The 19,118-nt window shown below is 40.9% G+C and overlaps 1 protein-coding gene across 1 annotated transcript in view; it reads left to right on the forward strand.

The window, feature by feature from the left end:
* ascc3 (activating signal cointegrator 1 complex subunit 3) overlaps positions 1-19,118 on the forward strand; it is a 100,114-nt gene that overhangs the window by 1,174 nt on the left and 79,822 nt on the right. The window contains exons 3-5 of the mRNA XM_079744833.1: positions 2,791-2,941; positions 5,600-6,174; positions 14,646-14,763. Coding sequence (XP_079600959.1) covers positions 2,791-2,941; positions 5,600-6,174; positions 14,646-14,763 — 844 coding nt within the window. The remainder of the gene's footprint in view (positions 1-2,790; positions 2,942-5,599; positions 6,175-14,645; positions 14,764-19,118) is intronic.

Genomic DNA, 19,118 nt, shown 5'->3' on the forward strand with positions numbered 1-19,118 from the left:
GAACCCCCTGTTTTCAAAAAATCAAATACCATGAGATTGGAAAAAAAAGGTTGTGGTCTGGGCGTTTTTGGAAAGGGGGGGGGCGTTTTATGCCCACATTTACAACGCATGGCAACTTTGATATCTTTTTAAATACTGTCGTATATATTTTTTGCGTTATAATGAAAATGCACCACAAACCATGGTGTCAGAGAAGACGCAGAGAACCTAACCCTGTCTCGGATGTGGACATCAAAATAAACCACTGCCTGAACAGATTTTCACGCATCCTCAGACACCTTTAGGTTATGCTATAGCTGTCTGAAAAACGTAACCTTCTCTCCGACACGGCCATCAACCAATTTACCTCAATAACGGTCATATTTCAGTGAAACAAAATCATATGTTGTTATGTTGAGACGTTTTTAAGAAAATGCTTTTTGTGCTAAGAGTTGTAGGAAGGAGTCGGGCGTGTTATTCCCATGGCTATGACTCATTTGGGTTTACTTTTAAGAACCGTAGTTTGTGTAGGAACATTCCACATCCAAACGCACCGTGGCGTTACAAGTGTCTTAGATGCTTAGCCATCTCTTGGACGTGGACATCAACTGCTGCACAGACAGTAAAATAGTGAAGTTAACGACAGTTTGCGGATGAGGGGGATTATGGGATTAAGTGGGTGGGCTTTCTTCAATACATCAACGTATTGGAAAGGTTTGTTTTTGATGTAGTATCCCTGTTCGATAACTAAAAGTAGCCTCACGTTTAGGGATTAAGGTGAATTTTGTTTACCACGATGGATGCAATAAGAGGACTTTGCGTGAGAAACGTTGAAGGCTGCTACCTCCGCCATGTCCTCCAACATGTAGTGTCCATGGTCGCAAAGATAACTGAGTGGGATTGGTTCAACCGATTTATTCGCACAATCACCCTTGTTGTGGCTTATGTGGACAGGCCAATTCAGGTCCATGATCTGTAATTATTATAATGACGTTGGAAAAAAACACAATGAACAATCTTGTTCATAACACAATAACCTTTACTAGCATGGTATGACCTATAGTTTTACATTGACATTTGTGTTTTGTATAAATAACATGTACAATTTATGAATCCATCAACCTCATCAGTTCACACTTGGCTACTTAATGCTGTTGTAGACAATCACATCCTATTGAAAGCACCTACTGGCTTACACAATACAGGCCACTACAGGCCAATGTAATCGTTGGAGAGGGAGGGATGGGGAGGGGTTCTGTTGGTTGCAATCTGCAACCTCAATTTCACACACTGGACCTTTAACTCTGTTATTGCACATGGTTCAATGAAACACTAAAAAGAGTGTTCAGTATCATATATCAGTCCTAAATATCAGTATTTGCATTTTCTGTTCTCTATGTTTCTCAAGTGAAACTTAAGGTCACTGTCATAATAAACTTTTATAATGCCATGAAATGAAAATAAATATTTATGATTTTTGTGTGGTAACATTACATTACAAGATATAATTATATTACAAGACATTTAACAAACTGCCTTGTTGTTGTTGCCTAATGAGATTTTTTTTCCCCCTATGTCAGCCTTTTAATTGAATACTTCATTATGAGCTGTATTTCATGTCAGTTCTGGCTTTTTCAGTTTTCACAGCCTTTTGCAAAAATCAACCCTTTGCCACAAGCGAGGTTCTCGAGAGTTGAAACGAAATTGGGACAGATCTTGAGAGCACAACCTCTGTCAGACACACCGTCCATTGAATCCTCAAAACAGCTTCTCTAGGGAAAAGAAGGCCAGGGTCACCCTGAGATAATCTTCTAGCCTGTGGTAAAATCCTTAGTTTTAGAGGACCTGGAAGTGCTGATTGTAATGGAGTCATTGTGTTAATGCCTATCCTCCCTCCTACGGCTGAGCTTTCTATCCCAGGGAGATCTCATGCTCAACTGCTGAACGGATCTTTTTTTCCTCCGTCTCTGCCATCACATGTAGTATTTCAAACATCTATGTGGTATATTATATACATACATACATACATACATACATACATACATACATGTTATAGAATTTGTGTACAGCCTGTTAATATAGAATAAAGATAGTAAAAATGTTTTTATTAAATTGTAGACCGTTAATAATAAATGTAATCAAATCAAGGAAACAATGCTGAATATATTATTTTTAAGCTCAATTAAAGAATTTGCTTAAATAAATCACTTGCAAGATACTCGTTATAAGAGAGTATAATACTATCTCAGTGACACCCTCAATAACAGTTGTCTAATTAGAAGAGGTTATATAATGTAATCAGTACATTCTATTGCATATTAAAAAAATGAACTGCATAGAATTTAATTAGTATGCAAACTTAAATGAAACTGACAATTAACACAACATGAATTTGCCTATGTCACTGTTTTTTCTATAAAAAATGTTTATTATATTTTTTATATTTATTATTTGAGTTTTTTCCGAGCTGTGATTTAGAGCTCAAAATCTGCCAATTACAGCGGTCACCTTATTAAAATGGTGAAAATAATCAACATATGTGGATGGAGGTGTATTTCACACAGAGTTAATATTGTTTCATGCCCAATGTGTGAAATTCCTGTTTGTATTATATCCTGGACCAACTCATGAATGGTCCGCCCCCACTTTATTGTTTTCATCATTTTTACTTGTAACCAGTAATTGCATATACACTGGTTTGTGTGTAGGTGTATATACCGTATGCATGTGCAGTTGAGTAGGATGTCATTCTAAAATGCAAAGCTGTACAAAATCTCACCATATTATCTCCTACTGTGATTCCTTCATCAGTCAAAGCGTGTGAAACGTCAGGAGCTGTTTGCCAGACAGGGTCTGACATGGCAGAAGGTGGTTCAGTTCTGCACGCAGCAGAGAGACCAGTCCCAGCAGCCAACCACTAGCCCGGACCTGAAGAACATCCTTGTGGCTGCCAGACAGATCGGTAAATAAACCATTTCAACCTCTCCCTTCTGGAAACCTATTGTAATTCATGTATGCATCATTTCACTTTCATGATCCGTGCATGCAGCAATTCCCACTGGATGAAGGAGGATCAAGAACAATATATTGAAAAAGACATTTCACGAATAGTTCATTCATAGACTGCTATAGACATTATAGATACCTAGAAAGATAGTTTAGTAATGTTCACTCAGCGCACAGAGTACGATTTCTCTCAGTAAAACAGAGTACCGCCTTATATGTGAAGAACCATTACCCTCACGTTTCACTACAGTGTTAGTAGAGTGTATGCCCCTAGATAGTAATTTCTAGTAATTTATTAGTGCTATGCCACTCAATTGCTTCTATATTTTCCTCGATGATATAAGGTCTGTAAAGCCCACACACTAAAATCATGGGAGGTTGAAGCTGTTGATTCTGTGATGATTAAATTATGTTAATTATATACAATTAAATTAACCAACTTATTACAATTCATAAGAAGGAATGCATTTTTCCATTAAAGAGGCTGAAGGCTAATCCATATTTATATTCTAACCTGTACCTGGTTAAAATGAGTATCACCTCCATTAACGCAGAAGAGCATTTTGTCCGCCGTCATTCGAGCAACTACGAGAGATGTAAAAGCCTTCCATTTGTGGCCCGCATTTCCCTCCTATCTAGACACCAAGGGATGGATGGGGTGGTGCTGGAGGTGATACTGGCAGTTGTGGTGTTAGTGGGGCTGGTGATGGGGGTAGTGGTGCTTGTGGTGATGCTGGCAGTAGTTGTTGTGGTGGTGGTGATAGTGGTTATGGTGGTTGTGGTGGCGTTGGGGTGCTTGTGGTGTTGATGGTAGTTGTGCTCTTTGTGATGTAGGCAGAGGTGGAGATGGTGTTGCTTGTGGTGATGTTGGCAGTGATGCTTGTGATCGTGGTTCTGGTGGTGGTGGCGTTACTGGTGCTTGTGGTGATGCTGGCAGTGGTGGTTGTCGTAGGGATAGTGGTGGTGGTGATTGGGGTTCTGGTGGTTGTTGTGATGGTGATGGTGGTGGTGATAGTGGTTCTGATGGTGATGGTATTGGTGCTCATGGAGACCGTTGCGGTGGTGGGGGTAGCAGATGGACAGGATCAGAACAAGGGGGTAGGATTCCCTCTGCCTCTGTAATCCCACTGCATCCCTGATGCATAGCAGAGCTCAAGAGGACAGCCGCTGGCTGTACATGATGCAGAGGTGTGAAGGACAGAGTGGCTCACTTCCTAGCTTCTGCTAGATTGACTGAAATCCACACGTGAACATGGTGTGTGGTGAATCCAAAACTCACGGTATGCAAGTTAAGGCTGCCAAACCTCCCTTAAAATCTCGATTCCATTCAGATTCATCTCAAGGGTGCTGAATGAACAATGTTTGAACAGAAACACAATTGTCAATCACAATAAGACTAAACACAATAAGAAAGAGAAAACATTTAAAGCCCTTATTTTGCCAGTCCTCACAGCTGAATTGAGTTCAAAGCCACTGCTGCACCGTTTTTGAAAAAATCCAATGTGGATAAAATTTGTATTGAATTGCTTGCTCCTAAGTACTTGGCAAAGGAATAACCGCTTTAATCTGAGCTACATTCCTGCTGCAAATTCTACCTCTACCACTATTTAGAGAGAGAAAGGCAGTATGACATCTGAATCTGACATTACACTCGCACAAAGTTTGATGTCTTTCATCTATCCATTTTCTGTCCATCTCAACCATCAAGCTTGTTCCATGACAGTTGTCAGGCTTTTCTTTTTATTAACTCATGTTTGAAAACAATCAATCTAACCTACAAAGTAATTGGCCAAAGCCGGCAGTTCTACTCACCGCATTTAAAAGGCTGTGGCATGTTTTGGTTGCTGCTGTGCTGTACATGTTTATGTCCAACACATTGACCTACAACACATGAGTACTTTTCGCGTTTTTGTATAGCATCAATCATGAAAGAAAGTCAACTATTGTTGTTTAATCCTTTTTCCCCCGTACGTGTATGATAATGTTCCTTGCATTCACTGGCCAAAATTAACTTGAAATTTGTTGTTGTCACAATACACTCAGCCATTATATGTCCTAAACTCGAGCTTAAAAACCCAAATTAACAAGAAGCTCCTAAGTGCACTCTGAACAGGATGAAAGCAACCATTCTCTCAATGCTGCATACAGGGGAGACTCTGATGCTTTTACTCCGTTTTAATTGGTTTAAATCCTTTTCATCTTCACTGGGTCTACTCTGCCTCACCCATCTTTGCATTTCTTGCAGTCCTTCTTTTTTATGACATTTTTACTCTAATTGGTCAATTAATTATTCTATTCCTTTTTGAAGCCATGTCTGGTTAAGCATGAATTGGTTGGCGTATTATTTAAATAAGGCACATAGGCATGGTTTAAATAGAGAGGTTTTAACTAATATATATATATAAATTAATTGAAAAAACATACATTTAAATCCTAATCTTCTAAATCAATAATGGTGCAACTAAACGCAATTATTAGTGGTCATTGTTGCAGTCAAAGTTTATCATGATTTCGGTGATGACCAACATAACCTTAGCTCATAACCTTAACCATAGCCAATGTTCAGCCATTTGTTGAAATTGCAAAACATTGTGTTCTTATCTCTAATTTACAGTTGGGGTTGAAAATGGTCAGGAAACAATTGAAAGTGCGGCCGTCTTCCTCTTTGAGACGTTCCACAACAAAGACCATGTGGGCACCGAGGAGACGAGAGCCATCAAACAAATGTTTGGTCCCTTCCCCGCCGCTGCAGCCGAAGCGTCTTGTGCTGCTGTGGCGAAGATTGTCTCAACCCTCGGAGAGTCCCTCGTGGAGGACTTTGTCCAGGCCCAGAGCTCTTCTCGCAACCTCCAGCGTGGCATCGCTTTTGGACGCAACATTGCCTTCTCCTATGACAGCTACACGCTGGATCCCCTGGATATCCCGTGGGCAGCCAGCCTCGAGGATGAGGTAGGCCTGGACTTTAACAGTTTCCTGAGCAGCCACCAGGCAGGGAAGGTTGGCGGCCAGACGGATGAGTCCAGTTCGGGGGCACCCAGCAGTAATTCTATGGATGGAGCCATTCTTAGGGCAGAGGTGGAGAAGTACCTGGATGGAGGCAACATGATCTCTTCCAGCCCGGAGGAGCTGTGCACCTCCCTGTTTGAGATGTTGGCCTCATACAAGAGTGATGATGAGCTTCAGAATGAGGTGCGTGAACCAGCTTTATTTATTCTGCCTAATGCATACTAGTTCTGACGGATTTGTGTTTTTTTTTGGTTGCATTTTTAGCAGCATGAAACCCTGACTGGGCCCTGGAAATCTAATAGAGAATATAGAATATACATATTGGCCTATATATAGAATATATTATTTGGTTCTGTTTTGAAAAATAATCAATTGCACAGTTTGTAGTTGTTAGGGATAAACGTTGGCATTTATTAAAAATATTGTAACTATTGAGGCATTCCAAGCAGCATTCAATTATTCCTGACCACTAGGGGGCAAACCAATCTAGTAAACAAACTGTGTAAAAAGCTTAGTTGATCGTCATTCTCTGGCATCCTTACTTACCTCAGGCAAAACCTCACACTCACTGCACTATGGAGGCCTTGTTAAACCTCCTCGCAGAGCATCTTCGTAAAGGTCAACATATCTACGTAATTGCACCGCAAGGAAAATAGGTCATGGTTGACAAACCTGCCCAGTGACCACTGCAGTCATAATCAGGGCTTTTATAATGTATTGCAGGTGGCAAGGGAACTTGACGGAATTATTGGATAAGAACTTTTATTTTAACCAGAGTTGACACTGATTGCACTGTGTTGTAAGGCATGATTGCCCATCAGTGGCGGCTGGTGGTTTTTAAAGTGCGGGAGGAAGGTCTGCGCACTTGGTTGCCATTGGCCTGCTTGCACTGTTGGTGTATGGCGGCATAAGAATGTGAGACTCAAGTTGTTTCTGGGTGTTTTGGTGAACTACAAAATAGTAGGGAGAGATAGTTATGTAAATAAAATTGATACAAAGCCACCAGTGGCATCGCTGTAATTTGAAAGCTGGCGGGCAGCATGTCTTTGAAATGGACTACAAGGGCAGAAGGAAAGGATGCAAAGCCCATTAGTCAAATCAGGCCTACTCTTGATTTGTAAAAGTAAATAAAAAAATCTGGGCCTATTTTTGCCCTCAATGACTGAAGTTAATGGTTGTAATTTAGCTATGTTTATTTTCAGTTACATTTTTTTGAAGAAAAGACTCAAGACCAAAAGTGATGCCATTTAAAATGCATCATGCTCTGAATCATTTACCCTTTTCACACCCTTTCCACAATATCAAACAGAACGGTCAGAGTAACAAACTAGTAAAAGAACAAGAACATTATTTAAAGCAACCTGATCTATAGGCATGGTGCCTAGCAAGGAAAGTCGCATAGCAGCACCAACGTGATCTTGACACTTGTCGTGGCATTTGGTTGCCCTATCAAGATTTTTCACATCAGTGAAACCATGAACAGCCCATGTTGGAGATTTGCCATTATTCATTAGCAAACAGGGCCAGCAATACAGTTGATTGCTAGTAAAGCTAACAGTTAGCCATGAGTACCTAGCACCCACACGCCACATGTAGCACCCACAACACTGATGTTGCCATTACTTTTGGTGATCTCGATTGGATTTTGCGAAGTGGTCTACCTTTTTCTTTGGCCACTAACTTAGCACTGTAACTCAATGAATGGAGTGCTTTGTGTAATAAAACATGAACAATGTCCTCTGTTTCCAATGTTTCCATTGTACACCGTGTTAGAATCTCGCTATTGTTCAGATGATTTCACCTGCTTTGCGTCTCTTAGACTGAGCGGCAATGCAGAGCGGGTTTGTTATCGACAGCGTTGCCAGATTGGGCTGATTTCGCACCCAATAATAATTTTTCCAGCCTAATGTGGTTAAAAGTAGCCCAATTGGGTGGGAAATCTGCCCAATCTGGCAACACTGCTCACCAGCCAGGGATCCCGCTTATTGGTTCATAGCGCAGTGCAAATAGATTTTTGCGCGAATCAGACCCCTTAAGGTCACACCCACTCAGATGAGGACTTTCCTCCTCTCTCCCATTGAAACCCATGTTATTCACCGGCCGCCAGTACTTTCGGGGAAATTAATGGGAGTCAACGGAGGCTGAGGGAGGAACTTCCTCCCTGGAGTAATCGTCAATAGGCGATAGGGGGTGCTAATGTCCCTTTACCCAGGGAAACAAACATTATATGTTCAAAGGCATTGAAGTAGTCATATTTAAGGGCATTAATTCATTACAGTAGTCTGGGCAGTCTACATTTTTTATTCTCAACAATGTTAAGGAGGATCTTCCTCCCTCTCCTCAATGGAGAAGCCTCCACTGTTGCCCATTGACACGACTTGGCCAATAAGAGTCATTTTAGAGTAGACGTAGAGTTCTGCATGAACTCATTTAAAAGTTGTGCAATCTTATACAAATTATTATTTACACAAATTCAATTAAGCTGAAATTTATGAATGCTGGTTGCTGAATACCACCAGCACAACATACACACAATTCTGCAAAGACTGATAAACAACATGTTTGTTCCGCACCCAGACCTCGTCTCAAAACTCTCTATGTTATTGATGTTACACAAACAAAAATATCTTGGCTCCAGTGCAACTAATGAGAAAGGTTAGTATGGTCAGTTGACATATTCGATACTATATGTTGGTATTTCAGAGGTTATCTTAGACACAGTTCTTCCTCTTAAAGGAGACGTGTAGACTGGGTTTGGTATTTAAGAAGGACACGGTTTGACGAGGCCCGTGAGGTAAGGTTGACCAACAACCCTGACCTTCATCTGTATCTGTTGCACGTAGGTGCACAACTACTCTTTCACTCAGGCCTGTTCAACCTTGATCTTCAATCACTTGACCTCTTTGTAAGTTGTTTTGGCTGTTTCTTAATGTACCTTAACTACCATTGGATGTGGTATTTAATTGAATTTATTAAAAAGCTGAATTACTTATTTTTAGAGCTGACATCAACAAATCTGCATATACAGGGTCCCAAATCATATTTTTTTTAATGTTCTTGCTACCGCCCAAGCAATGGTTTCAATGTGCCCTTTATTTATTTTTAGTCTGCCAAATTATTAAATTGATCTGCCATTGGTGGTGGCATGTTTGATACGCACAGGGTCATATCAGCTTTGGCACTGACTATCCTGCATATCCCTGATCCACTTGGCAGAAATATAACATGTAAGCATTGTGTCCATCACGTCATATTAGCTTTGCTTTTACTCAAAGTGACTTGCATTATTAGTTGCATGTCTCTAATTAGCAGGTAGAGTTAGGCAACATGCACAAAAAAGCCCACTGTCGACAATAGGCTAGGGTACAAAACCCAGACCCTTCAGCTGCCAGTCAAACAACCTTACCTATCTACCAGTAGAGTCTAGTGGTAGTTAGGCAAGGTTGTTGACTGGCAGCATGAAAGTCTAGTGACTGGATTATCATGCAGCCAAAAGAGAACAAATGTTCAAGGGAAAGCATTGGAGTGGAGAGCAGAAACTGCCATTTTGTTCTGTATTCGTTGGTGTGTGCTAACTTTGTGGGCACATTTATCACGCTGTTTATCACAGGTACTCTTTCCTCTCTCATTGGCTCTCTCTGGAAGCAGAAACACTTGCTTTACGCAGCCTGTATAATGTAATTTATTGTTATCCTGTTTTTTGCTATCTTCTCCCTTCACCGCAATTGTTTTACCTGTGGATTTGTAGGCCTCCCAAGTAGTTTTGTGGTATATGTCGTAGATGGTGTGTGTCTATTGTTTTGTTGTCTTTGTGGTAATTCTGTGTTTGTTAGTGTGTGTGTGTGTAATGTTAATGACAAATTAATAGATGACATAGGTATGACAATTGGGGCTGCAACAATAAATCGATAAAATCATTAAAAATCGATTATTAAAAGCATTGGCAACAAATTTGGTCAATGATTCGTTGAGTCGCGCGATTGATACATCACTCGTAGGGGCGGCACTGTTTACAGGCAGTTGCGGTAGGTTGGTACATGGTTCATGCACGCCCACTGCGAGCTTTAGTGTGAGCGACCACAGCTTGTATTTTGGTCATATCAACACTGGACTGTAGGCCTATATAATAGTGTTGTACCTTCACTGCCTTTGGGTTAAAAAAACTCCTTCAACTCAGTATCCGTCTAGTCCAACCAAAACTCTGTCAGCTGCTGCTGCTGCAGACGGTGTGCAGATGGGCTCGGAGTCGGCACCACGTGCATCAACAGTCATTCAAAGCAGCGGTAGTAATCACGCAACCGGACGGCATAGAAAGTCCCGTCAGTTAAAAATAGTAATCCAGTTTTTAAATCCATGTTAAAAATTGGCAGGATATAGAGCTAGTTAGCTTAAAAGAAAGTAGCAAACAGTGTCAAATGTGACGCGTTCAAGTCGGCTCAGTAATATGATTGATGTGTTCAAATGCAACACAAAAAAAAAAGAATTGAGATTTTGGCGAAAACTTGTTTTCCCAGCAATATAAAATAGATAGTAAAGATGGAATTATGACCTGTTTAGCATCCTATCTTGAGCTAGGATCATCTTATCAGCAATTAAAGCAACAATTCAAGTTCTATTTCAACAAAATAATAGAAAAGTATCAATAGTGGTATCAATAAAGACGTGGATCGTTAAGGAGTCTCGAAAATGGTATCAATATCAATAAAAATTAACAATCTCCTGTCATCTGAGAGAAATTAAGATGATTTAATTTCTTTTCAACCGTAGTTTTTACCGGTTAAAGATCTTATCAGGTAACCGGTTAACCATGGACATCCCTTATATACTGTATATTTATGAATCTATATTATATATTTTATGTTTTTTTTGTGTTATCCCAGTTTTTTTTTTTTTTATCATTTAATCTTTTAATACTTCCGGGACGTTGAAGCAATCACCTGGTGTTTTTACACTTCAGTCTGCACTGTGAATTTGAAGTAATGTTCAGTTTCTGAATAAAGATGCGGCAATTACAAATGTTTATTTTTTTATCCGATTCATCGAAAAAATAATCGACCGATTATTAAAATAATCGTTAGTTGCAGCCCTAAGCCCAATACCTTGTTCCCTCTTGTTATACTCCCCCGTCTTTATATGTGTGTTTGTGTGTGTGTCTCTCGCTCTCCCTCCCTTTCTCACCTACCTTCCTTGCATCCAAGAAAGGGAGCATTGTACTACCTGGCTTGGTTACATTCGGCTCCAATGTTCCTCACGTAGTTGACATTTGGAGCCGAACTCTCCCACTGACATCTTGAGATGTGGAATGCCCTTTGAGTGCGTGCGCGTATGTGCGCACACGTGCCCTGTGTCTGTGTGTGTGTGTGTGTGTGTGTGTGTGTGTGTGTGTGTGTGTGGTAGAGAGCTTTCTTCACGCTGCTCTCTCTGTGTGATTCCAAAGTCAAGAGTCAAGTTTAAAGGCTATGCATTCAGCGCCATTAAAGTCGACAGTCGAGGGAACATGCCTGCTATATTATTTCTCATTTGTGGCCCTTGGATGATGACATTTTCTGGTAGCATCTGTGCTTGGCATGTGGGGGGAGGCGTGGAGGTGGATGGAGTGGGAGGGTGTGAATACGAAGAAAAGCCATTTACTCATAAAGCCAATTCAAATGGTAAATTGACATCTTAGTGTGACTGCACCGCCTCAGTTAAAAGGATAGGAAAGTAGAGACAAAGAATCCTTTGCAAACATATTCAGAATACATTAGATGGGATGTTTTAGGGGGACACTACCGGTACATTCATTGTCCATTAATTAGCATTAGTAGCATTGATGATTATTCTTTAATAGCATCGGCATAAGAGTTAGGGTTAGGATAATTGTTTGGGTTAGCAGTACCATTGGTTACATAATAAGTAAAAATGAACACCATTAGTAAATAATTACCAGTCGATAATATAACTGTTAATTAAGTGTTAGTATATGTTTATTGCTGCATTTACTACTGTTAATTAATGGTTCATTAAAGTGTTACCTGTTTTAGTGAGCTAAAATTCCAATATTCCACATCCAATTATACTTAATGTTCAATAGGGAAGAATATGCGAACACACAAAGACACACACATCAACACGCTGTTTTCTATCCATTCAATTAACTTCTATGTTATGCTATTGTGGGTAGGCCTGCACGATTTGGGGAAAAAATATGAATTACGATTTTTTAGCTTAGAATTTATATCACGATTCTCTGCCACGATTTTTTTCTCACGAAATGTAATTTTTATTGCACACATGAACCATGACAAAAAAAAAATGGCAGTACCAAACATAGTTTCTTGGCACCTCTAGCACGTTGCGTTTCATATGGCCCTTTATAACTGATTAAAGTGCAGCATCAAAAACTGAATGATTTATTTTGTACATATTAGGGATGGGCATTCGATTAAATTGTCTTAGTCGATCGTCAGGAGAATTAACTATCAATTTTCGATTAATCATTAATATTTTTATGTTAAAATTAACTATAGGCCAATGCTATATTCAAAATGCAATGAAAACACAAAAACACAGCGTGTTTTCCTCATTGAGATCTTTATTATAAGATGAACAACTCTTGTGGCTGTTAAACCGGATCTGTTCAATGGTTACACTTGATATGCTCTACTGTGCTATTAAAACAACGGAGCCTGCAGCTCATAAACACAACTGACTCTCGTTTTTCCACCAAAATAATAATAATAATATAAAAAAAACAATCATGTTATAACTTAACCAAAAATATATCCTACTTAGTTCGGACAGGTTTTTTGCCAAAAGTAACTCAAAACTATCAAAAAAGGCAGAGAAAGAGGGTGATTGTTAGCCTTCCTAACAATGAATTAGGCTTATTAGCAAAGCTTCAGAAAAAATAACCAGTAGCTCAAGAACTTCAGCACCAGTCTACCGATTTTTGTTGAGAAAGATGAGCATGTTAACATGCTCCGGGATCAGACGCGACCGCAGCCTGGTGACCGTCAGTCCAGCCGCCGAAAACACCCGCTCTGAGCAGCTCAATCAGAATAGAAAATGATCATATATACGCCTCAATCGGAATAGAATTCTCTGATCGGAATAGAATTCCATGCGGAATAGAAGAGGTGGTGTAGTCCGCTATAATCGACATGTATACACTTATTCCGATTGGTTTGGGGTGGGTGTGGCTACATTTTAACTTAGAGAGATTGCATCAGCAGTTGCAATAGTTCGCAATTGGACCGTCGGTACTTTTATGCACACCGAGCTCGACCGCTGTCAAGGAAAGCAGATTTTTTGCCTGATTCACGTCTTTCTTATAACTCTGCAAGTAGTCCGGTCACTTATGAACCCCAGTGTGTCCGATTGCTAAGCAACATCAACGTCTTTGGCAGACTATTTCTCTGCTGAAAAACACCACGAATGGTCATTGTAAAAAGACATGTGTGAAGATATTTTTTAGCCATAGTTTTAAAAAAAAAGGTAGAAAAAAAAATTGAAGTAATTTTAAAATTAAATTCACACAGGGTTGAACCGAATTGTAAGTAAGTTATCTACTCCCTGCAGCATTATTAGGTATGTGGGATTGATTTGACTTGTTGATTTTGACTATATTTAATGTCTCGGAGGAGTACTCACCTGTTTAATAAGGTCCAAGGACAGAATTCACGAGAGCCAGTAAAACGATTCTCGGCGCACTCTCTATAAACAAAGACCAAAGCAAAACCAACATCATACACACAAACACACACACACAGACACACACACACACACATAGACACACACACAAACACATACACATACACACACACACACACACACACACACACACACACACACACACACACACACACACACACACACACACACACACACACACACACACACACACACAAGCATTAGGACTTGGGAACACATATGAAACGGACAACAAAGAAAGACCCTTCAGCCAGGGGTGGGGTGGGGTGGGAGTGTGTTGCTCTGACCCCCACATCAAAGGGCATCCCTCTCATTCCTGTACTGAGACTGCCGTCTATCTGAGAAGGCCTTGGAAGGGGAAAGACATAGGGGGCATAGGGATAAAGGCAACATATTCAATATCGTATGGTATTTCTGGCTCTGCTAACTCCAAAATGTGCATCAATGCAGGTAATTATCTTGAAGCCGTTGAGAGCAAAATGTCTCCTTCTCTCTCTCTCTTTCTATTAGTTGCCATCCTTTCTTCTTTCCTTCCTGTGGCATATCAGCTGATAACTAGCCAGCGAGTTCAGGCTGAGTTCGGTGTCTTTGAGCACATCGGCCCGGTTTGAGTGCTGATCCCGTCCGTGTTTTCTCCAACACTGTAGTCCTACAATCAGGCACCCAGGTCCCTCTTTCATTATTTATTTGTTTCTTCTGGATCTGCGTCGTTGTTGTTTTTGTTTTGCTGTCACCAGCTAAGTGCCAGGTGGCTGTGTTTGGGAGGCTAAGCGACAGAGCATATTCTGTGGCAGGCGGATGCTAATTACCAGGTGCTCATTCTGGCACTGGAGACATGTTAGAGGGGCAAAACATACAATGAATATACTGTGTGTATTGTATTTTTTGTGTATGTGGGAGTTTTTGTCTCACATCTACTGATCTCTTTCCTCCCTCCCATCCCTCTCCTTCTCTCTCTCCAGCTGTATGAGCTGCTGGGCGCAGAGGGATTGGACATGATCTCAAGCCTCCTCCAGCGAAGGGCAGCCATCGTAGACTCCCTCCTCTCCTGCCCACCAGACAGGCTTGGATGCCCACCAGGTGAGACAGCCCTGCGGCAACCAGGTCATCTCCATAGCAACCTTGCCTCGCCTCACTGCAAAGTACCCCAAATACCAGGCTGGGATTTATATCTCGGAGGGGGTGGGGGGCAAAAGATCAAGACATTAGTCCGGACCACATATATAATATCACAATTAACCGTCACAATGCATGGGCCGATGGGCCTTATGCTTATGCAATCTTGTGAGACGCTTTTAAAATGAAATGACCGGAAGGCAGCGTGTCGATCAATGTAATATAAGCTCTCCAGGATCTTCTGTTTCTCAAGCCACCTTGTTCTGGGCGTTTCAGGACCCGGTGTTCTCTGTGACTTTAGTCCACGGTGTATCTTTACAATGTTTCAGATTTCAAAGTCAAACCTAATCCTGTCATCCCCTTGTCCTCTTCCCACCCAGCCTCACATTAAATAGTTTTTAACAGAGCCGTCTGCTGCCCGGGAGCAACAAGAATATGTAATGCAGAGTCTGAGGGTCAAGCATGTTTCCATGTACCGGTCGTGTACCTTGAGCCTCAAGGTCACGAGCCCTGATCGCTCAGCCATGGAAGCGTGTTCATTAATCTATCGGATGTGCTCATGTTGTAATCAATGCCCCTCTCTCACACACGTTAAAATGCTTACATTTTCCTTCCGTGGTTGTTCTTCTGCATTTAATAGTCTTGGATTCCTTGAACAAGATGGTAAATTAGCTCCCGGTCCCTTTCCTTTTCTTACTGCATTTCATGATTAAGATAAATAATAAAGTAGGATATTGTATTATGAGCGACAATGTCAGTAGTGTAGCATGACATGCAGGCCATTAACTAAAGAGTTACCTTCACACTAGTCCTCATTGGATTACATTAGGAATGCCGGTCTCTCCCTGGTGGTTTAAAAGTACTGTGTTAAAGCTGCACCCTCTGTAACTATTAGCTATTTCAAACAACTTAATTTGTGTACACTACATTGATTTAGCTTTTGTAAAAGCGACTAACAATAACTGCCTTCAACAATGATGATAAAAAGTGTTAGAATCAAGCAAGCACATAAAATGATCAAAATACCCAATTCCTACATTTTTTTAATAAAAAGAGAGAAAGATTTATAAAAAATGTATGGATTATACATTTTTTATGAATGAAGATGCAGTCTCAACAGATGAGTTTTCAGTCTGCGGCGGAAAATGGTTAGGGTTTCAGCTGTTCTCATGTCAGTGTGGAGCTCATTCTACCATTGTGGAGCCAAGGGGCTAAAATCAAGGTTTTGTTGAACGGCAGCTGGGACCCCCATGTAATGGGAGAGTAGCTTAGCGTACCATAATTACATAGACCTATACAGTCTGAAAACCAATCCTTGTGTTTCAGGGCAGCAGCTTGCCTCTGATTTTTGCATTGGGGTGAAACGACTAATGAAAACATAATCGTTGTGTTTTAGTATAGAAATCGTGTTTGAGTGGATTTTGTTGGCAGGGACCTTTTAAAATGAAGGTGGTTAAACAGAACACAATGTACTTCACACAACTAGTTTTAAGGTGAACACACAAGCATCCTCTGTAGGGTGGTACCATGAATTTGCTTCCACCTATTAACATTGACATTTTGTGCTTCAAACTAAAGCAAAGAATCGGAATACATTATTTTTCCCATCCCTAATATGTATTTGTTTTCCAAAACACCTCCTAAGTTGGCATATTGAGGGTTGTGGCGGATGTGAGGGAGGTATACAGGGGATAATTCATCATTAGCACAAGTCTGATCCTGCTGCAAGGCATCAAAAGACCAGAAGATAAAGCACTTCAGAAAGTTTTTTTTTCCTATTTTCTGAATACCTCCGTCACCTTCCAAAGACAAACAGGCTGCGTCTCTCAAATGTATTGTTGTTTGTTTTACTTTTTTGCCTTTGTGTTGTGTAAAATGAATTGCAGTGGATGTAACCAGACCAGAGTAATGGATAGTCTTGTTATCGAGGAAACTTTTTTTCCCTTCAGTTGATGTGAACCTGGCTAGGCTGCTGACAGTGAATGTTTATGTCATGACGAGATCCGTTTACAGGCTGGACACTCACAGGACAACGTAGAGATCGGTAATGGCAGATGGGCCATAGGAAATGGAGAAGGTCAGCGAGAGCCGGCTGGCGTAAAGAGGAAAAACAAAGAGACGCTATGGTTGCTTGTGAAACATTTATACTGATACCTGTGAAACAAAAGTTAAGCTCATTCAGTTCCTGTATGTGTTCAAAACACAATCGACATGACCTTAAAAGTCGTTTGTAAATAATTTAGTTTGATTCAATCATTTATTTAATCAGAGGGTTACTTTTACCCCGTTGTTGTCGTGTTTGTTTGTGAATCTTTTAAATAGATGTTCCATGAAGCAGTCCCTTCCCTGGGTCTCGTCGGTGAGGCAATTAACTGACAGAAACCGAATCCTTGGGTTATTCCTTTTTTCACAGTGGGTTCCAAACCCAGCCTGAGTTACATGTGGTCGGGAAGTTTTTCCAGGCTCCTGTTCACCTGTCAGAAAGTTCACCTGCCAGGCAGCTTTTGAGATTAGTGTTGCCTTGACAACCGGGGGTAAGGTCAGGAGGGGCTAGGAAAAGGCTGATTAAATTCCGTACTTCCTGCATGGCGTCAGGAAGCCAGGGTTTACCGGGGAGGGCCTGTCGGCTGCTGATTAGCTTTTCAAATTGCAGTTTGCAGCTCGGCAGTTTGCGTGTTTATGAACGTGCAGATAGCGTTGGCGGAGCTTCTCCACATTTCAATGGGAGGATGAAAGACGCAGTTTATACATAGATAAGTAGTTGATTCCTCCTTCTATGGCACCATTGAAAGCATCGGCTGACTCTACTTTTGCAGAGTTTGAAGACTATAGGCGTTGATGGCTCATGTTGGTCGTAGTTGGGTATTGCATTTGAATGGTGCTTGGGTTTGCTTATATGGGACACACTTAAGTATAGTATGGATTCTACCTATGGGCCCGCTAATGTGTGTTCCTGTATTCTTAGTTGTCATGCATATTCCTTTTTTTCTTTGATAGCTTAATTCCAGGGATCTTAGATTACCAACTTCTGTGTTCAATTTCTTTTGATGAAAGCTCTAGTTATTGCAAAAACAGTCCTAAATTGAACTAATTCCCAAAGATCAAACACATTTTTATTTATTTATATCCATCAGAAACCCCAGTGTGTCTCTACAACATTAGTGGTTAAAGAGCAAGGAAGGGCAGACATCAAAGAGCTGGGAGGGGAGGGGGTGCGTGCCTCATCAGAGTCATGGGGGTGGGAAAACAACACACACAAAAAAGATGTGCTGTTGCCTATGAAATGGAAATGGTAGTTCAATAGTGCACCCAAGATGGAATAGAAGGGCTGTTGGACTGGGGAAAGCAAGCACTTAATGGTTGCTCTCATCTCTGTTCCAGGGAGAAGTGATCAAACATAGCCATTCAAACACTCATTGGAAAATAATAACGCTGACGTATGTTGCACCTTTCTAGCTCCCCTCTCCCTGGGTCATATTTTATACACCCCATCAAATGCAAACGCAGGTAGCCGCTCTAATGGCAGCAGACATTACCGGCTGAATAAGGCATTTGGACTCCCAAACCCATTAAGGCTATTGGAATTTAGAACAAGGCCTATTTTCCACAAGGTTCCCGGCACGCGGCGACTCCAGGGAGTGTGTTGCCAACGCTGGGATCCAGGGACCATTTATTTGGCGTGACACGAAAGACGAGACAAAAGGAAAAACCCACCTGGTGGCCACTAAACCTCAGAGTCCGGCTAATTTCACACTCCAAGCCCTCCTGTTGGGGTTGGCCAGTTGGAGACCGGACACCATGTCGGCTGCAATGGGGTTTGTTCAGATGCAGGAACACTCTTTGTATTGCAGACAAAAATACCATCTGCAGAGGGTGGCTCTAAGGGCTGGACATTGGGGTGCGTCTATGTTGGTGCACATTCAAATAAAGCAGTTAAATACTAAATATCAAGCACATTTAGCAATTAAATTAGATTGGATTCAACTTTATTGTGATGTACTGAGACACAATAATGCAGTTTAGAAATAAACAAGAAGTGCAAAAATATGATGAAGTGCAGAGTACAGTATGTACATATGTTTAGAATATATAATAAATAAGATATGTGCAGTTTGAACAGTATTGACAATAGTAACATTGGTGAGAGGTACATATATTTTGGTATAAGTGATACAACCATACACCAACCATAAGTCATAGTCAAGCAGTCTGTTGCTGTTTAATTTGTATGTTTAACACATAACTTACCACTGCTTCTTTTAACCTTCTACATTACACTTCTGGTCTGAACCGGCATACATAAAATCTTAAAGGCGTGC

Source organism: Pollachius pollachius (assembly GCF_949987615.1).
Source record: "Pollachius pollachius genome assembly, chromosome: 1".
In the NCBI taxonomy this organism is placed as follows: Eukaryota; Metazoa; Chordata; class Actinopteri; order Gadiformes; family Gadidae; genus Pollachius; species Pollachius pollachius.